This window comes from Melopsittacus undulatus, chromosome Z (genome assembly GCF_012275295.1).
Source record: "Melopsittacus undulatus isolate bMelUnd1 chromosome Z, bMelUnd1.mat.Z, whole genome shotgun sequence".
In the NCBI taxonomy this organism is placed as follows: Eukaryota; Metazoa; Chordata; class Aves; order Psittaciformes; family Psittaculidae; genus Melopsittacus; species Melopsittacus undulatus.
The window spans coordinates 26,187,983-26,209,740 of NC_047557.1; the positions used below are offsets into that span (position 1 = coordinate 26,187,983).

The 21,758-nt window shown below is 39.5% G+C and overlaps 1 protein-coding gene across 2 annotated transcripts; it reads right to left on the reverse strand.

Annotated features, from left to right (window-relative positions):
* Positions 1-1,429: 1,429 nt before the first annotated feature.
* HMGCR (3-hydroxy-3-methylglutaryl-CoA reductase) lies at positions 1,430-20,659 on the reverse strand. 2 transcript variants are annotated; one of them, XM_031042729.2, is made up of 20 exons: positions 20,525-20,659; positions 16,948-17,143; positions 16,443-16,554; positions 15,871-15,958; positions 15,690-15,774; positions 14,862-14,967; positions 13,432-13,538; positions 12,879-12,995; positions 12,073-12,224; positions 10,994-11,241; positions 10,682-10,854; positions 10,126-10,320; positions 8,805-8,963; positions 8,510-8,667; positions 7,434-7,539; positions 6,289-6,459; positions 4,940-5,080; positions 4,668-4,826; positions 3,488-3,642; positions 1,430-3,340 (listed from the first exon to the last, which is right to left on the reverse strand). In XM_031042729.2, exons 1-20 carry the CDS (start codon positions 20,650-20,652, stop codon positions 3,286-3,288), a joined length of 2,811 nt encoding a protein of 936 aa, XP_030898589.1. In that variant the 5' UTR covers positions 20,653-20,659; the 3' UTR covers positions 1,430-3,285. The 2 variants fall into 2 exon arrangements, with proteins under 2 accessions (XP_030898589.1, XP_005142074.1); XM_005142017.4 differs by lacking the exon at positions 20,525-20,659 and adding an exon at positions 20,014-20,491 and having other exon boundaries at positions 2,926-3,340.
* Between the last annotated feature and the right edge of the window lie 1,099 nt (positions 20,660-21,758).

Genomic DNA, 21,758 nt, shown 5'->3' on the forward strand with positions numbered 1-21,758 from the left:
GATTCCTTTTAGAACCAATATTCCTAAATGTGAACTGATTTAAACTGGTTTAGTGTTGTTAAACTGTGCCAGCTCTCACGTATAGAAGAAGGGGCATGAGCTGGACTGCTGTCTCTACTGTTACACTAGTACTCGGCCTGTTTAAAGTGACTTTAAAGTAAGTTTTATGCTTGTCAGCATAGCACAGGTTATTCCAGTACCACACACGTAAAGCAGGCTTGAGAGGGTATGGGCTATGGGTGAAACACTGCAAATGGCCAGTGCTGGGTGAAAAAAGGTCTCAACATCACCCCCTTGTTTTGAGGGTGAAACAAGGTTTTTACACAGTGACTGCCTCATTGGAAAACCACTTGTCTGAGGTTGTGGACTGAGGATGACGGAGCCTATGCCTCTGAGCACTGTAAGCAGTAGGAGCTCTCACTCTACCCCAAAAAGTAGCTGGAAGCAGTGGGAAGACAGACTCTTCTACCACAGCTTTTTTCAGAGCTGTATTCACTGTACCCTGGGTTTGTCCATGCCAAGGGTTAAACTGTCCCAGCAGTGGTGTGCATACACCTGAACGCTCCTCTGAGAAAGCAAGCAGACCCTCAGCCACGCTCTCATTTGGGGACTGATGTGTCTGCTCAGCGGCACCCTGGCTCATATCCTTATCCCAGCACCAAGGCAGCCTCTGCTGCCAGCTCCTGGTATCACGAGTACCTCTGGCACAATGTGGTTGCTGTCCTGCCGGGAAGGTACAGGTCACTGACTGGGCCTGGTGCTGCGGGGAGAAATCAAACCCAGCAACAGCTGTGTAGTCAGAGAGAGCTGCAGCACTTCTGAGCCCCACAGTGCTGAAACGTTCATGTCAGACACACAGCAGGAGCAGGACTGCTGTGTAGGACGGGTATATTCAATGGACACATGCGGAAAGGAGGTGATCCAAGCAAAAAGAAGCAAGCTCATAACCAGAATCAAATACACTATTTTTACTACCTTTTCCTAGGGTTTTAAAATACTTGGAAAACAGTATCAATTGTAGTAGTACCGCATTTAAGCTGCTGCAGCTCTGGGAACTTCAATCCAGAGAGCCAGTTTGGTTCTGCCAATGATGCAAAACAAACTGCACAAGACTGTTCCTGTACTGAAGCGTTCTTGTTACACAAACTTTGCAGCAATGCCCAAATATGTCACTGTCATTCACACAGGGAAACAAGAACGCTCCAGTTCCCTAAACTTTCCAGCACATCTGAAATGGTAACCTCTGCTTCTGGCATAAAACGTGCAGCACCAAGGAGACAGAATGTAGGTTGCAGTATATATCTGATGATAGACTCACAGACATTACCAACATCAAGCTTAGGAGCTGAACGCTTGCATTTCATGTTGTCTATTTGGATATGTCACTAAGTCATGAAGTAACCTTAAAAATATCACAGTTAAGCCAACATGTTTTCCTTGTTTTACTGGAACTGAAAAGAGTAGTTCTGTACCAAAATGTACACAATTTAGTAATAATACAAAACGTTAATTCTGCAAGACAGAATGTCAGTTAAATCCACCAAACTGAACACTGAACCACCATTTATTGCCAGGACCATGTTACTTTAAATAAGGTCACTGAATGAACATAGAAACAAAGTAGTTCCAACTTTTCTTAAAATGGTAGCTATTAGTAACAATACTGCAGGAAGATAAGCATTTGTGGTATTTGATATTTACATGCTACCATAGCATATCTAGCATGTAGTATGTCTTCATGCTTGCACATTCTCTTTATGAGCTCATTACAATGGTATGAATCTGCTGATGTTCTACAAAACAACTAATAATGATTTATACCAAATTTGCACATTAGAAGAGCACCTCTCCTAGTCACCCCTGCAGGAATGCCACTGCATTCCAGCAAGAAGCCCAGTCCAATCCACCATCTGCCCCCCCCAAAGCAAACAAAAAAACCCAAACCAAATAAAAACCACCCCATCATCAAGCGTATTAACAATTTCCTTCCTGTGATTAACTAGGCAGGGTGATACATTTAGCAGTATTTCCAAAACTGAATCAAACCAGAATAAACTTGTGGTTTCTGTATTACATTAAGAACACCTGAGACTGCTTCACTGGTCCAAGTACAGTACTTTAATACAAAAACTGCTTGTTGCATTAACATATGATTTCATTGAATTCCCTTAATTAGTACTCTTCATTGAAAAAAGGGTAGGATTTCTTCTTAAAATAAATACTCCCAGCTCAAAAAGAAATTTTAAAGGAATTAAAATACAAAATCCCCTAATGTTAAGAGAACAGTGTGATCTTCTGGCTTCATTTCATCTCAGCTGAAACAGTGGATACGCACCTATTCTCAGGGAATAGGTGTCAAACACTTAAAAATAATAATTAGGAGCATACATACACACACTGTACCTTGAGAGACTTCCTTTAAAAGAAGTGTAAACATCTGTTCGTGACTCCTGTTATTTGAACACACACCTATCAAAGAAGTTTGAGAAACTGCATCTGCTCCAACAGTTTCTGGAGTTACCTGTTTCAAAATCTATTTCTTCTGTCTGCACAAAATAACAAAGCAGTTGCATACACTGTTTTTCCCTGCTTCAGTACCAATTATATTTAACAGTTCAGAACTTTATAGATCACAAGTTTTCCACAGAGTAATAACCTAACCTGTGGATTTGAAACATTGAATGCTGCTTAGCTGAAGCAGCAGCAAATTCAGTACTATGGATATGGGGGTTTCTATAAAAACTACAATTCAATAAAAATTTCTTGTACCCTAAAACCTAAGTTTTACACATGAACAAAACTGGGATTTCATAGGAAGTGATCAGGCTTGCCATCAGTTTAAAAACCATGCTTTTCTAACCAGAACATAAGGATGGCAACAATCTGTGCATCCAAGCCAAGTGTAGAGCAAACTATATTTTTTAATGTACAAGTACATTATATCACTTTTCTGCAGTCACCAGGAGCTTACAAATCAAAATAATCTCAGCCAGCAAAAACATAAGACTGCCCCTTTAGAAAATGATGTGTAAGATCAAGAATTCCAAAGCCATGCTCAAGACATCTGACAGGACTTCCCTTATGAAGTCATCTCTAACCACTGAAGAAAGTCAAAGGCATAAGTAGTGTCACCCAAATCCGTTGATCTCTCACTTCATCTTACACAGACATTATTATGTTAAAGGTGATTTGCATTTTAAACTTCACAGATTTTGGTTGGTTTTTTATCCCCATACATCTGGTCAGTTGCTAGAGCAACTCTTCATTTCAAAGCTTTTTTAGTATTCAAGCTGCCTTCTTAGTGCAGGTTCCTTGAAGATCTTGTAGATTTATTTTTGACCTAATAAAAACAGTGAGATAATTACATTAGATAGTCAAAATGCTTCACTGTTATTACATGTTTCTATTATTCACTTAATTATTATTCAATCTTGTGTACTTGGAAGAAGGGCAAACCAGCAAAGACAAGAATTTTTCTGTTTCTTACCTGTTGTGAATCATGTGGCTCCTGACAAGGTGCCCAGCTGCAAGAGCTGCCATCAGTGATAACTCCCCTGCCATCACTGTGGCACAAACAATTTTAGCAAGCTGACGGGCATTTTCACCAGGGTTATCTTGGCTTGCACCTTGAACACCTAACATCTGGAGAAAAATATGCAGTATTATGCTATGAAATCTTAAGTCAACTTACGCTAAATTCAGTACAAAAGTCTTTGCAAATTATCTCATCAGCTAGCCTTAAATAACTTTAACATTAAATACCTTAAGCTTTAGAAACTCAATGCATAAAAACAGGTCATTATAAATAATTCTAAAATTTTAATGTCATAAAATCATAGAATAGTTAGGGTTGGAAAGGACCTTAAGATCATCTAGTTCCAACCCGCTGCCATGGGCAGGGATACCTCAGACTAAACCATACCACCCAAGGCTTCATCCAACCTGGCCTTGAACACTGCCAAGGATGAAGCATTCACCACCTCCCTGGAAAACACATTCCAGTGCCTCACCACCCTAACAGTAAAGAACTTCTTCCTTATATCCAATCTAAACCTCTTCTGTTTAAGTTTCAACCCGTTACCCCTTGTTCTATCACTACAGTCCCTAATGAAGAGTCCCTCACCAGCATTCCTGTAGGCCCCCTTCAGATACTGGAAGGCTGCTATAAGGTCTCCACGCAGCCTTCTCTTCTGCAGGCTGAACAGCCCCAACTTTCTCAGCCTGTCTTCATATGGGAGGTGCTCCAGTCCCCTGATCATCCTCGTGGCCTCCTCTGGACTTGTTCTAACAGTACTATGTCCTTTTTATGTTGAGGACACCAGAACTGCACACAATGCTCCAAGTGAGGTCTCACAAGAGCAGGGTAGAGGGGCAGGATCACCTCCTTTGACCTGCTGGTCATGCTCCTTTTGATGCAGCCCAGAATATGGTTGGCTTTCTGGGCTGCAAGCACACACTGCAGCCAGCTCATGTTCATTTTCTCATTGACCAACACCCCCAAGTCCTTCTCTGCAGGACTGCTCTGAATTTCCTTTTTGCCCAACCTGTGTCAAATCCTCCAAGTTTCAATAAACTCCTTCCCACAACATTACTCAGACACAATGTACACAACATGAAAGCAAGATTGACTGAAATAGCTAAGTTGCTTTAAACTTTCTGATTTATACCTGCAAACAGGCTTGTTGTGGCAGCAAGTTGGTGCCTCCACCAACAGTTCCTATTTCAATAGAAGGCATTGTGCAGCTGATGTAAAGGTCTTCATTGGTGGAACCAGTTCTCTCCATCAGAGTGATGCAATTAGAGCTGCCCACATTCTGTGCGGCATCCTTCAGATTACGAAAGAGAAGCAAAACAAAACCGAAACACTCAGTTAACTAAGCATTTGGATAAGATTTATTACAGCAGAAAACCTAAGTTAATCGGAGTAAAATAAACTTACCTGACCACAGGCAATGAAGATAGCTGTCACAATGTTTGCTGCATGTGCATTGTAGCCACCTATGCTACCAGCCATTGCAGAACCCACCAAATTCTTGTTGATATTGACTTCAACTATATCATCTGTAGTTGTCTTCAATACCTAGATGAAGTGGTAAATTTTTACTACACCATTCCTTAGGCAGGAGTAGAAATGCATTATTTACAATTAGTAAGCCCCTGCCCCTTGTTTACTTCCATATGGAATTCAAGTCAGTCCTTGTCCTGGATACCTGCTTTTAGTTTTGCTCACATGGAGTTCTTTCAAATGCAGCTGCATTGTCCAAGTAACAATGGAAAGGGCAGTTCAAAGGGTTTGGACCTGCACAGGCCTTTAAAAGCTCATACACTCTAGGAATACTGTGTCCACCTCTGTAATCAGCATTTACAAATTACAGAACTGAAAAACTTCTAGAGATAAGTATGTTCAGAGACACATTGGGACGGTCTTTTTACTCATTCTTCAACAGCAACAAGGAGGTATTCTTACACCACATGTAGCTGCAGTGTGGAATCATTTACATAGTTTTGCAGAAAGGAACTGGACAAATTACTGGGGAAAACAAACAAAAAACTAAATCCATCAAATTTGAAACCACAAATTCAGAAAATCTTGAACAAGTTGATAGAATACTATTCCAAGTACAGTGCAGTAAATTCTTCCCTGGCTATTGTCCCTCTTGGCCAGTGCTAGCCACCATGTAACAGGCAATGGATTTGGTCTGATGCACACAGCCAGTAATCTGAGCTCAAGGGGAAGTGAATCTAAGACAGTGCTTATAGTGCAGGACAAGTTCACCAGGGGCTAGAAATGGCAGTGCTTATAAAGATTATCCTTCATCATGTAAGACATCAAGGCAGCTTCGCAATTATGTGAAGCACCTGATTATTTGTTTTCATTGTAGCATAGACATATAAACCTTAACAAGAATGCCAGGTTTGTGTGGGAGACAACAGCGACATGATCAAAAACATGAGGTTTAATGACAGGCAAAGCCCTCTGTATAAAGATCTGACAAACTGGCATTTTTTTTCAGAAGTAGTAAGTTAAAATCCTAATGCATTCAACTTTATCATTATGTATATGCATGTTATATATATATATGCACATTATGTCAGAAGGAACAATGAAAGAAAAACACTTATTGTCTCAGGAAAAATGGCTTATTTACAGCACTACCTGAAAATACATGTAGGAATCATTCTCACCTAGAAAAGAACTTATAGTTAATATTTATGATCCAAGGCAGATATCAGTTTTGTAAAATGAATGCATTTTTATTAAACAAGTAAAAGAAAGTGAACACTTACTTCTCTAACAACCTTGGCTGGAATGACTGCTTCACAGACAACAGACTTCCCTCTTCCTTCTATCCAGTTTATAGCAGCAGGTTTTTTGTCTGTACAATAGTTACCACTAATAGCTATAACTTGGAGATCAGGAAACTCTTCATTCAACCTTACCAGCGCTTTTTCAGTACCCTGTTAGAAGAGAAAGAGATAAAAGGCAACAATATCATTACAGTTGCAAAACAAGCTACTCAAGGACAGTGGGGCAGCAAGATTAGATCAAGTCTAATCACATCATCAGTTACAGCTGAAGAAATGAACATAGTTTCAGGAAGGAACCTGGACTCAGAGAAGAAAAATACAGTTATCACTATCTTTTTTCTAACTACTTTGGGAATTACATAGGGAATACCTGTTCTTCCCTGTGCATACAAACTCCTTGGATATATTCTGGGTGCATGGTTATGTGTTTACCATGCTGAAGATACAGTATGAACTAAGACGAAGACTATGGGCATGAAAAAAATGCATTTTGCATGTAGGGGAAAGAGCTTCTCTACACTAGAAAATCAGAAAGAAGGTCTGTTGTATTTGGTACCTGTGTATGATCAGATACATTTATCACATAATTGAAGTCCTGACAGACTTAAATTTAATATAGAATAGGCAAAGAGTATCAATCTCAAGCAGCACAAAGCATCCCAACAATCTATGTATCATGTCTCAAGTTCTTCCATGTTTGCATAGTAACAAATTAAAAAACCCTAGAGGATATCTCTCCACTGCCATTCACCAGATACCTAAACCTTTATTTGCAAGGAAGTGATAAAAACATCACTTAGCAGCAACAGATTAATAATCTTACTGTGGGATACAATTTTTGCCCCAAAGCAAGAGTGCGACCAGCTTAATTTATGAAGAATTGTTTCTCTGAATAATAATAAAAAAACCCACATAAAATATTAAGTTACTTTTTCATCATTCTCATCCTATTCTTGTTTATACTCGACAAGGTTGAATACTTCTACTATTTTATAGCACTGCAAATAGTGCTATGTCTTAGCTTTCTGTCTTCACATGCCAAGTAGTCACAGATTGGCAGGCTACAGCTTATTTACTCTTAAAAGGCACATTTACTAAAGGGACTTCAGGGGACTGGTCCTTACTTTTGAGATCATATTCATTCCCATTGCATCCCCTGTTCCAGACTGAAAACGGATATAAAGGTTACGACCAGCCAAACTGATGAGAAGTTTTTGTAGGCGGGCAAACCTGCAAGAAAATTTAAGTATTACTTACAGTCCTCAAAGGAAAAGATTAAATTAGTTTTAAGTGGCAAAATGAGAGTAAATAATTGCAGATAGCATTGCTAACAACACTGTGTTCTTCTTCCCCCATAGGAGGCACAGGAAAAAGCCTTCAGCTACCATGTACACAGTCCTCTCAAGTAAATATTTTTAAAATATTCACTGCAAAAGTGTTTGCTTCCTTTTTATGTTTTCTATTCCCTGAACTTCATGAATTAAAATATCCTCAAGTGCTGACATAAACTTAATTAATTTCCATTCCTTAAAACATCTGACTACCAGGTATAGACTAAAAATGAGGCCTTAGGAAATTCTTATGTCAGTTTTACAGCAAGGCAAAAGGCATGCTATCTTCAACTACAGTACAAGCTCCACAGGTGAAAACAAAAACTGGGAAATACTGCATTTATCAACAGCACGACCTGATTCTGGCCAAAATACACATATGAACTTGGCTGACACTTGTAACATTCGTAAGAAGCAAATCTCGTAAGGAAATCCCTGAGCATGTAATCATAAATCTCAAAAAAACTGTAGGGCTTGAAACAGACTTGTAGATCAGTATTAAGAACATTTTTCTGCATTACAATTCTAGCATTAAGTTTATCCTGCATTCTCTGGAACCTCACAAACTAATTCTTACCATTAGTAATATCATCTGAAAGGCTAGATTCCAAACTTTGAATTATTTTTTGCATAGTAACTATTAGAAATTCTAATAATCTTTTATGTTTATTTTCAAATGCTTAAATAAAATAAATAATGTATTTCTTGATGCAAATGACTGTTGCCAAAATACAGTTGCTTACCATTTATCATTGGAAAATGTTTACTACCAGCCTTGGTCCATACACAGTGACTTTTATTTTCACAGACTCACATTACATGGTATAGCCAAAATAAGGAAAAAAATCTGGAACAGCTATTGTACTTACCTACTTGTGCTGTCAAAAGCTTCCTTCATTATTTTAAAGCCTTCTGGGCTTTCAAGCCAGACTTTCACTTCTGCAGCCTGGCAAGCACTGGGCAGCCTTACAACAGGTCCTCGAGTCATCCCATCCGCCAGAATGCGGCTACGTGCTCCTCCACCAAGCTAAAAATCAAAGCAGAAGGGAAATAAAGATTACTGACAGCGAATTTTAGTTTTTAGGAAGCCAGAAACATGCCTTATATAACTCCAAATACATTTTATAATACATGAAGTTTTCAAGCTAGCCAACTGATACTTACACATATTGCTCTACATCCTCTGTTAGTGCTTGCTACAAGACAACCTTCTGTTGTTGCCATTGGCACCTGGAACTCTTTGTTATCCAGAAACAGTGGTCCTGCTACGCCTACAGGAATAGGCATATATCCAATCACATTTTCACAGCAAGCTCCCATTACCTTACAAAAAGAATACACAAGGTATCACTAAGGTTTCACTACAGTAGTATGGCACAGCATGTTACAGGCAATGCCTGTGGTATCTTAGCAAAAACTCACAACCCTATCCATAAAGCAAACAATTCCCACCCCAGAAACTGAACAGTACAGCTATCAACAGCTAATACTGTTCCAAGTCTAGTATTTCGCAGATGTACTGAATTTTATTAAGTCTTAAACACTATTAAAAAGACTCATACCATTAAATGAATTTTAATTAAACTTCCATTTTAACTTGACCTCCATGCTGTATTACCGTTAGCTGCTCAGGCTCAGTATTACTGGAATTTGGCATTTCTAAGATAAGGGAGCTGCACACTTCAGTCAGAAATATTTTGAGTAAGCTTCTGAGTGAGGAAAACTCACCCACCATCTCCCTTAGTTTAAAAACATGAACAGTAAAAGGCAGTGCTTTATGTATGCCTTTTTTATCTTCTACATCGCTTTTCACCAAGCTCATCTTTTAATTTATGTACGCAGAATCATAGAATAGTTTGGGTTGGAAAGGACCTTAAGATCATCTAGTTCCAACCCGCTGCCATGGGCAGGGATACCCCAGACTAAACCATACCACCCAAGGCTTCATCCAACTTGGCCTTGAACACTGCCAGGGATGGAGCATTCACCACCTCCCTGGAAAACACATTCCAGTACCTCACCACCCTCACAGTAAAGAATTTCTTCCTTATATCCAGTCTAAACCTCTTCTGTTTAAGTTTCAACCCGTTACCCCTTGTCCTGTCACTACGGTCCCTCACCAGCATTCCTGTAGGCCCCCTTCAGATACTGGAAGGCTGCTATGAGGTCTCCATGCAGCCTTCTCTTCGCCAGGCTGAACAGCCCCAACTTTCTCAGCCTGTCTTCATACAGGAGGTGCTCCAGTCCCCTGATCATCCTCATGGCCCTTCTCTGGACTTGTTCTAACAGTTCCATGTCCTTTTTACGTTGAGGACACCAGAACTGTACACAATGCTCCAAGTGATGTCTCATGAGAGCAGAGGAGAGGGGCAGGATCACCTCCTTTAACCTGCTGGTCATGCTCCTTTTGATGAAGCCAAGCATGTATCTCATCTATTTGGAAAATGGTTTTAGAGTGAATTTTGCTTGTCTGCCTTTTACTTACCAAAGAATAATTATAATTCCTATATGGAAGATACTGCAAAGATGAAGGTTCAGGGAGTTTCTTAGATAGCATCTGTCTGCGAATGGACACACCTCGCTCCTGAGTTTCCATCAGGGTTTCCAGTTTGTATGCAGGAATATGCTTAGCATTAACTAAACTGATGACCTCAGCATCAGTAAGAAATTTTGCTCCTTTCTGGAAACATGCAGGGGGAAAGAAAAAACAGTTTCTCTTGGTGAAAATTCTTTTAGATATTTCCAAATGAAAACAAGTAACAAGTTTACTTTGACACTATCAGAGTACAACTAAAAGAACCAGTTGCCAGTATCAGGTTTTACAGTAGGCCAGGATATGATCAAGAACTTTTTACTCAGTCACCCACTTGCACATGTAAATGATGAAGCTTCAATTACTTGGTATATCGTGAATGATAAAGCTGCTCTCTGAACTACCCTGCCCCAACTGACTGGAGGAGAAGTGGCTTACAAAAGCATTTTGTACTGTTGTAATACCTCATCTGAGTTATTAAAAACCCACAACCCTTGTTTTTCCATACCTCTGCATTTCCAAGTATACTAACACATTCCTCAATAGAACGAGGTTCTTTTGGTAACTCAATTTCTTCCTCTTTTCCATGACAACATGAATATGTTTCCACAGGACTGCAACTGCCAACTACAAATGTAGCCCTGGTTGATGACTCTGCTAATACAGGTTTTATGACTTCAGCTGCAAAAAGACAATTAAAATGAATTTTGATTCACAAAATTCTCAGGTTTTGCTTCCAAATACAACACATAAACACACATTTCAGTATTTGTTCCAAATACTCAGGAATAGGTTCAGACTTTAAAATGCTAAAAATTACCATTTCCGTCTTTGGGAACTGAAGCTTCTTCTAATGTGTTAGATTTCTGATTGTTTTTCAGAAGTCTAGATTGTTGCTTCCTGCAACAATTCTCTGGGACCTTTTTCTGGACCATCACTGGAGATGTTATGGGATTCTTCAGTGAGAGTGTGGATTCAGTCTCTGCTTGCTCAAAGAAGATGTATTTGACAGCAAGGAGCAGGGCTAATCCAAGAGTTATTACTTGTTCAATATTCATACTGGCCATTCTGAAACAGACAGAAAGTATGAAGTCAAACAAAAAGTAAATACATGGTACATACAATCTGTAGTTTATAAACAGCATTCTGACATCCCTTTGCTTTAGAAAGGGCAAGAGTTTCATCGTAATTTATACTGTCACAGAAATCCCAGGCAAAAGGCATCTTCTACCAGGACATTCAAATATGCTATGTTAGGGTAGACAAATCATTCTGTGCATCATTAACAACCTCAGAATTTTAATATGTCATTAAACAGTTATTAAATTTTAGCTAAAAAGCAGACTCAATAACAGAAAGGACTGTAAAATATTAATTAACAGCCTTTCGCCCAGTGATAGAGTTTCAATCATCATCCTCTACCAAGAATGACTACTTATGATTCAAGCTGAACTGCTATGAGGCCAGACAGTTCTGAACTTTCGGAAGTAAGATAGAACCACCAGTGCCACTAACTTCAGCTGAGCTGAAGGAAAAGCAATGTGACACAGCTTTTGTGCTTTTTCCACTTGTGTGGAAAAGCTCCACATAAATAATTACCCTAGTGCTGTCACAGAATTTATTTTCCAGTGTCCTCTGAAAGGTGTCAGTGCAAGTGGGAAAAGGTAACATTTTGATGTATACAGGACAACTGCCTCCTGATCATTCCTTTATTACTTCCAGGAGATTGGACAAACAACATAATATTGAAATATTCTTATGAAATGTCACCTATGGTTCCAAGAAATCCTGGATCTTAGTTTACAAGTCTACCGCACTTGTAAAGCAAGCTTACAAAGCTTAGCAGATGGAGAATACAGCCTAATGAAGGAAACACATCTCTCCTGTGAAGTCACCTACCTAGAAAGGTAGAACTGCCATAATGAAACATTAGGTTCAATTCTCTTTGGTGCATTCTCATCCAATTCCACTGAATTTTCTACAGTACTATTTTGAGCAGCTGGTTCTGCTATCCAACGACTGTGGGCATGAACAAGAACTAAACCCAGCGACTGTAGTAAAAACATAAAACAAGTATTAATTTTTCAAGAGCAACTAGGTATCGACACACTAAGATTAAACAGTCTCTAATTTTTTTTCAGTTGGTTTTGTGGGAGGGTTTTTTGTGTGTTTTCCATTCCTCAAAAGTCTAAAGCTACAGGCTGATTTTCCACACCTCTCATCCAACATCCACTTTGGCCTATCACAGTAACACTCAGCTTTGAACCTGTCCCTCCACATCTTTTCAGTTGCTCAATAAGCAAAGGAAGCTGAGGGTGCTGTAGCGGTAAGAATCACAGAATCATTAGGAATCTCTGGAGATCATCTAGTCCGACCCCTCTGCCAAGGCAGGGCCACCTACAGCAGCATCCACGTAGGTTTTGAATATCTCCAAAGTGGCAGACTCCACAACCCCTCCAGGCAGCCTGTTTCAGTGCTATGCCATCCTCAGTGTAATAGGGAGGGAATTAGTCACATGAAATGTGTACATAGAGATGGCATACGCAGGAAGACTTTAGGTGTACATACAGGGGGTGTTATTAAATTATCATAGTAAACTAGATTAATGGGATGCAGAATACAAATCTACAGAAAGCAAAAGCTTGATTCATTGCCCTAGGACACCTTACTGACTGTATAACCATAGGTGGAAAAGAGTCACAAACCATAATCATTTTGACTCGCTGTGTTACAGGATTTGGTTTATTTTCTTCTTCTTCCAAAACACGAGCAAAATGGCTAAGCTGCCATATAGGACGCCCTTCACGACTCTCTCTTGAAAGCTGCAAAAATAACAAAATTTAAAATAGGTCATATTTCTAACATACTAGAAGAATCAGCAAGCAAGCTGGTTCACATAAAAACACAACATTGAGTTTTTATTTGATCATTAACACATTACAAACAAGGAGTTAGCCTACAGTCTACTGTTTAGCCTATGTCAGACTGTAAATTGTGAAAAACCCTGCACAACCAATAGTTTACGATATAATTAATTTACTCTGCCTTATGCCAAACTCACCACTGAGTGTGACTCATTTACAGTGGCATTAATAAGTTACCGTTATCAGCTGGTCCACCATAACTCTTTTGTGCATTCCCTTTGTTTGCTTTGAAAAGATAAACATGCTGGCGTGTGATTTCATGGAGAAATGTAAAGCCAACAAGAAGCACAAGGTCTGAACATTAAGCTCAATCTTGTCTTGATGCTGGTCCTACCTCTAATACCAAGGACACGCAAGCTGGAAAGAAGGTCATGAAGACAAAGTAGTTGGCAAGGACAGACATACAGCCAAAGCAGCACATGATTTCAAGTTGTCGTACACCTACATTAAAAAAAAAACCAACAACAAAAAACATTTCTTACATTTGTATATGCAACAGGCTTTCTGTATACTCAAAGAAGTGTTCCAGAAGTACGAAAGAAACCATTAAACTGACACTGCAAATTACAGGGTGAGCTATCTAGATTAATGAAAAATAAGCACATTAAGCCCTAGCCATTGTGCATTAGCTTATTCTAAGCAGAATATGTATTTATGGTATAGTATTTACAGAAAAAAATTAAAGCCTAAGTACATACAAATAATTACAATTCAAGATTTTAAAGCTTCATATTGAAAGCTTGAAACTTCTCACTTTTCTAAGCAAAGAGTTAGCTGTCATTATGTACCAAAATCCCTTCTGAAGGCAGTAAGAAATGCTTTACACTTCACCTAATCTTCAAAAGTGTAGTATTCAGAAAAAGTCAGCCATGTTGTACATGCATTACAGAACTTCCATAGTAAAGATGAAAGAGCTAACAAAATAGTTTAAAAAAACCCCCAAACCCACAACTATAAGCTACCCCAAAACAAGGTGGGTTTTTTTTTTTCCAGATGTAAGCAGGAAAACAGCTTATTAATACACAATACCTTGAAAAGGTCCAAAACAGTTTGAAAAGCAAGTGCATTGAAAGATGCCTTTAAGGTGTGTGAGACAGCTTAAACAACGTTACCCTCAAGAAAAATCCCCAAGCAACAGACAAAAAATAAAATTGCAAACAAAAACCTTCTTTAATCATAGCTATGGCACTTTGATTGCTTTTCAAAGAAATCAGTTATTTACACTTGCAAATCCTTCATTTATTACATTTAACTGTTCTCTTTTCAAGGAAATTCAACTGCTACTGCATACAGAACTAATGAAGATCAGAAGATTGGAAGGGAAAAAAAAAACCTGACCACTTAAAAGATTGGTCATTTAGTTTAACTAGAACAATTGCCTGGTGTAATTTTTAGAAACACTCAATTTTTGCAAAAATATGAAATAGGTGTACATGTGCTGAAGTGTAACTCATTTTCAAGAATGCCCAAGAGAAAATGTTAGCAGGTCTTTTAAGATGTTAACAGGAATGACAGGCAGTCTCAATTTCATAAAAGCAGCTGCATAGAAGTCCATTCCTACAGTTATCTGTATTTCATACTTCTGCTCAGCATATTATCTGTAAGTGCACACAACTAGTAATATAGGCTAACCAGGAAGGTAAAAAAATAGATTAAGTCACTCCACCCTAGTGGATAACAACTACCACTTGAAACTCTCAATATTCCAAGGCTTTTCAGGATTTAGACTGAAAGATTGTATTGCCCTTAGATTTCATCACTCACCTGACATAGTACCAACACCAATCACAAGACACTCCACGAGTGCATCCAGTGTAAATGTAGGGCCTAAAATTGCCATTCCACGTGAAATATTTTCTCTAACTTCGTCCTAAGAAGAAACATTTCTGTACATTAATATAAAGACAGAAATCAAATTAAGGGAGTACACATAACGTAATTAGTACCTGATTAGTAAATTGAGTAGTAGTATGGTGATTAAATCCTTACAAAACATATATAGAAAATGAATCACTGTGAGGGCATATATTCTTTACCTGCTTTATTACCCATAAGTTTGACAGTCTATATTTACATAAAATGATTTAATTTTTATTAATTTTTCTACCTTTGGTTCACCACTGTTCTAAGCTCCTAAAACACTAATGGGCACAGACTTTAATTACAGGACTTCTACACTTTAAGACATAAAATAAAAGCCACTTGTGTCATGGCATTTCAAAAGTTCTTGCAAGCACTGCTGCCTATGGTTGTATACCCTAACTTTTATTATTCCATTATTTAACTTTCTAGACTTAGCTGACAGAAAGAAGACATAAAATACATGAAGCCTTTCCACTGGGGGCAAAAGAATTTCCTCCAGAAGCCAAGCATGGCAAACTCTAGGGGTTCTGCTGCAGCTATTTCATTGGTGGAATCATAGAATGGTTTGGTTTAGAAGGAACCTTAAAGATTATCTAGTCCCAACCACCCATCAGTGAGATTATGCACCTATTTTAACAATAAACTCAAGAGCTCCATTGCAAAATAAAAAAACAACCCCAAATCCAGAAAAACACAGCCAAACAACCAGAAAAAACAACCCCCCCCAACCTGTGAGTTGGAACTGAGTGCAAATTTGGCTAATGCACTTGCTCTTGACAGATCAATCAGAAGCAGGAAGAAGGGTAAAGCTTCACTGAAAAAAAAAGAAAGGCATATGTTAAAATTCAAGGTCTATTGTAGACTAACAAAAATTCAAACAAGAAATCAGGAAAAACAATTCATTACTTACTTCAGACCTGTCAGCTCTTTATCCAAGAAGTGAATTACCACTGTACTAAAAACAAAACTTGAGAATATTGTGAAGAGGCCAGCAATACCTTAAAAAAAAAAAAAGAGAGAATTGAAAATTTTTGTTTTATATATAAGGAGGAAAACAGAAAATCTATACCTTTAGATCAGTCCTGAAGCAAACAAATGACAATTCTAATCTCTCATTCTGTAGTAATAGCAGGTAACATACAAACTGAAGTGGATGCTATTTTTATGCAGACATTTAAACCTAAAATTTGTACTGTATTCAAAGGAAGACTCGAAGAAATAAAACCCACAATCTTTCTCAGTCATTATCAAATGAAAACTGACTTATAAACAGCTCTATATTTTTAAGTGTATATAACTACACAAAAATCCTTTAAAAAAACTGCACTTTGATACATGTCAAAAAATTTATTCTACTATCAAGCAAGTAACTGAAATAACCCCCTTGTGTACATAAGTATTTGAACTTGAATATTTGTTACCAGTTTATACTCAAAACCAATTAAAATGCATACAGCAAATACAAAAATTCACATACAGTACCCAAAATATATTTTGATCCAAGCTGCCTTAGGTTCTGGAACTGGAAATATATATAAAGGATTGCTATACAGCGCGTGATTGTCAGGATGATGATGTCACTGCTCAGAACATCCTGTTTGAAATACAAAGCAATTTTGTCAGCTCATAAAGTAGTAACTTCTTAAGTTCCAGTAATAAAAAAAAATCCATTGTGAACCTGCACTAAAAAGGAAGTTTCACTGCTAGTATCACTGCTTGCCAATCTTACAAAATTAAAATATTGTAAACAATATAAACTCCTTGTTCACTAGATACTGTGCACCTGAAAGTTAGATTCAATGAAAACCACCTGTAACACATCACTGCTTGCATACAGCTTTAATATCCATAATGGGAAAAGAAGGCAATATAGAAATTTCTGCATAGCTACATTTCTCTTAATGTATCACTATCTGATCTTGTTCTACTGAAAAACCTGGATCTACCGATTGACAGTAAGTACTATAACATAAATTTATAACTTTACTTCTTCAAGCTTGGGGCACTCATAATTCCAGCCGCAGATCTTATCATTCCCAGTGAACATCTTCATGGACATCATACAGATAGTGAGAGTCACTGTCCCCACAATGACTTCCCATGGATGGGAGGCCACAAAAAGCCCATGCATTCGAAAGAGTCTGGACAACATTTTCAAGAGTCTCTTTCTATCCTTAGCAAACCTGCAACAAAAGAGTATTTCATATAAGTATAGGATTCATGGAAAAAAATATAGAGATCTAAAAATTTCTGAAAGTCATCCCTAAGAAGAGCCAAACCAAACCAAACCCGAACCCAAATGAACACTCTCCTCCCACCCCAGATACCCGCAAAACCAGTTTATTAACAGATGAGTAAGAATCTCTACCTTTCAACCTTTCATGTAAAACACATTTATATATAAACCTCTGAAATATGACATTATCTGCTCCTGCCTTCTCAGTATCTTTTTTTTCTTTTAATACACATCTACCTTGTTCCTTCAAGATCTTGCTAATATGTCTCCACCACTCACAACATCTCTTTCTGTCATACAATTTTGATTCACTTCAGCTCATTCTTGTTTTTACCACCTACATAAGCACTCACTAAATTCTGTAACTTTTTTCTACTCACTCTTCCTATCAAAAATACTAACTTCATTTTAACTATATAAAATTACCAACTAACCATTGTTGGTAACGCTCGACTTCAATAGCAGAAATTGTAATTTTATCTCTCTGTCTTCTCTATTTTCTGCTCAATACTCTGCAGTGATTCAAGTTAATCACATTCAAAATGGTTCCTTCTTCACCTCAAGCCCAAGTCCTTCTCACAGCATTCTGTGACACTGCTCTTTTATCCATAACTAATTCCCAGGTTACTGCTCCATTTCATCATCCCCTTTCAACATGTAACAAACATTCAACAGAAATTCTCACACCTCTTTCACATAACTGAGAATGTGGATGGTGCAACCTTCAGTTACAAAAACTGCAGCCTGGTCAGTTTGCTCTGTGATGTGCCTTTAGACAAGTTCATCAAGATTTTTAACATAGGAACAAAATGCCAAAAAATTCTCACAAAATTAGTACTGGGACTTTTCTCATCACACACAATCACCAGCTTATAAACCTCTGTGATTAAAGATAATTATGTAACTATATAATGAAGTTCAAAAGATGCTTAAATAGCAGCCTGGCTAGCAGAGACAATCTGTAATTCACTATTTACATGTACAAACCTAGCACATATTTCCAACTAGATTTCCATACAGGATTGAGGGCTCTACACACTGACATTTCAAAGTGGATTAAAAAACCTCATCATGTTGCCTTAAAAGTAACAATCCCTCCATCAGGCATCTGGGAATTGAGTCTTCTAGTAATTTTTTTTTTATTTTGTTTCTGCTTGGACATCAAAAATGAAGCTGTCATTCAATGGAGAAAATAACAGAGAGGGCAAATCTATCTGCTTAGTGTTTCTGAAGATACCAGAATCATATTGGTTTCCTATCTCAATCATGGCAGCACTAACACCACCAGCCTATTTTTCTCTACCCTTCACAGTGAAGGCATAGCAGGACTTTTTGGCTCATGGAACCATTCACTGAGGACTGCTTTCATTGTAAATAGATTTTTTCCTGACAGAAAGCTTTTATTAAAAAACAAACACAGCATAACCACTGCTTTCAAAGTCAACATCGTAATTTGGTTTTCCCTGTGTAATATAATCTATGTATGGCTTTGTAAATTTATGTTCTTGCAAAGCTATTCCAAAGTGGCAATGTTGATTTTTCTTCAGCAGAACACAAGGTATCTTTTAATAGGAAAACTAAAATAAGACAGCCAGAGGAATATATCTTAGTACCACAGATTTCGAAGCAATGCCAAGAATAAGAAAGGCATAGCAATGGTCTATGAAAATACAAATACTTCTGAATAGCACACTGTTTCAGGCCAAACAGAATTAGTACTTACTACGTGACTATATAACATACTGTCCTACCAGTCCTAAAGCTACAACTCTTAAATTCTAACAGTTAGAATTACTACCTTGTCAATTAACAAATTCTTAGTAGAGCTACATAGATTTTAAAGTCTTTCTTCAGCTACTATTTTCCACATTTCTAAGCAAAACCAGTAAGTGTGAAATGGCTTTCCATAAATCAATTAGGAAGAGCTGCATTAACTTGATTATAAAAATAATTATTCATAACACCTATCACTAGACAACCTTTTATCATGAATTGCTGCTTCAAAATATGGGATGCCTCACTGCTGATCTTGGGGTTTAGTGAGTGTCAGTAACTCTCAACCTATAAAGATTCTTTAAAGCCTTCATGTTTATTTAACCTGCTTGAAGTGAATGGGGTTTTTTGCTATGCAGTTACCATTCTAGAAAATATCAATTGAGATTTCATACATTGATCCTGCATTACTGAGTGCTGTAAAATTATCAGCTTATATTTCTAATTCTGTTTAACATATTTCTATAGTTACACTGACTCATAGCTTGACATCAGCAAAACAATGTTAAATATCACTTAATATTAACTTTAACATTAATATAATTTGTTACATTTCAAATGGTGGTTCAAAAAGCATGCTTCATAAATCCCTATACACGGGGGAGGGGGGGGATGTAACTAGGTATCTTTAAGGTCCTTTCCAGTGCAAATAATGCTATGATTCCGTAATTTCCTATTTGCCTTTGTTTTCAACCAAAAATTTCCAGGAGACTATAATGCAAAGCAATCCATTCTGGGAATCAAAACAGAAGCAAAAGACAACTGCAACTTCTTCAAAAGGCACAAGAACGTAACCAGAACCTAAAATGCAAACTAGACTGGTTGGATGTTTACATGAATAATTTACATAATTTGCCACATAATTGAATGAAATACCTTCAGTCTGACACAGAGTTCTCACTAACCTAGAGCAATCATCGGCAACATCATTTATTAGATCAGCACAAATCTCCCACATCTCGCTGGCTGATTCAGCAATAGGTACGGCGTTATAAAGGTAGCGAGTGGCAAAAACAGCTGAGCGCAAGCCTGCGCAGAGCTCACCTGCACAGCACATGACACCCCACAGTCGCAGCGGCTTTTTTTCAGTGAGGGAAATCACCCTCCCGCATGCCCACCACCGGAACCCCGCCAGCCCCGAGCCGTAGCACAGTTCTGCACTATGACCGAGGCTCGGTCTGCAAGGAAAACGATGGGTTCTTCCCTGCAGCCGCGGAGGCTCCGGGCGACAGCAGCGCTGCGACAGTCTGTGCCACGGGAAGCCTTCCTGGGCCCACGCCGCTGGGCCGCACCCTCCGGCGTCAAGGAGGCACCGCGACAGCGGCTCTGGCCTCCCTCGCCTGCCAGCCGGAGCTGTGACACTGGATGGCCGCCGCTCCAGTGGGGCACCGGTGATAGCAGCGCCCTGCCCCGCGGTTACCCAGACGGCTGATCCCCGAGGGGCCGCCCGAAGCCGCAGCCCGTCCCCAGACCACGAGGACCCGTGCCGCTGCCGCACACCGCGCCTGACCGAAACTCGGCCCTCCTGCTACCCCTGCCGCTGCTCTCGGCTCACCGCCCCGGCGCCGGTGCCACACCACCGAACCCAGCAACACTGTCCTGGCTTCCGCCGCTCCGCGGACTGATCCGGCTGCTCCTCCCCGAGCAAGGACACCCGGGGCGCGGCACACCAACCGCCGCCATCGCCCGATCGCGCAGCCAATGGCCTGCGCCCGGTACGCCCACCCCGTGGCGCGTCACTCCCTGCGTCGCCGGGGCAACGGCCAGGCGAACGCCGCACAGCTCGAGACTCGATCAGGAGTGGGGAACACGCCATCTCGCCACGGGCTGCCCGCCAATGGGCCGCCGCACTGCCCGCTCCGTGAGCCCTGATTGGGCGGCAGGAGGCGACTCGTTTACATATGGCGATCGACCGACGGCCTTGGCCCAACCCGCCCTTCCTCCGGTGCCGCCCGTGGGAGTCCGGCGCGCTGGGCCGCGGTGACATCCCGCTTGTGGGGAGCGGCGGTGCCCGGCATTCAGAGAAAGACTCCATTTATGCACGCTGTTCGCTGGCTGCCCAAGGGGCAATACCGAGTTTGGCTTACGAAGTACAGAAGCCCCCCCCCCTTAGTCTCTTAGGGCACCTAGTTAGGTGTAATGCACCCTCGCTAAGAGCAAAACGTTCTCATTTTCCCCGTCCTCTTTGTGCTGCTGCATCTGGGCTTGTAGGTTAATGTGTTCAAATACAACCCAAAATACAATCCACAATGATTTTGCTGTGGGTGATATACACCCCAGAGTCTGCAAACCCACTTCTTACACGAGCTGTGTCATTTAGAAGTATTTTTGGTAGATCCAACATTAATGGCATTCTCAAAAAATCTCACATGCCAGTGGAAAGGTTTCCTGGGAACTCCACCCGAAGTAGCTGCTGTCAGCTCAGTCCTTCAATGCGTGAATACACTTTTCATTCTCATCTTCAATGTGACGCTTACAAATCCTGCTAACTTCCTACAGTGTCCATTGTCCTTGCCAGCTTCTCTCTTAACACTTACGTTTTCTTGAGTAACTCACCTGTATTAACTGAAAAGAGTGAAGTATGACCAGTGATATTTCTGGAGTCATTTGATAATATGCACAGCTATTGCTATAATGGCATGTGGATACGAGTAACTCCAAGAAACACAGCAACTGGTACACAGCTGCAATTATAAGCAATTAATACAAAGTTTAAATATCCTTCAGTTTCCCCCATTTTTTCCCATAGCAGTAGGTAATGAATATGATTTGGCAAGTACCAAAAGGCC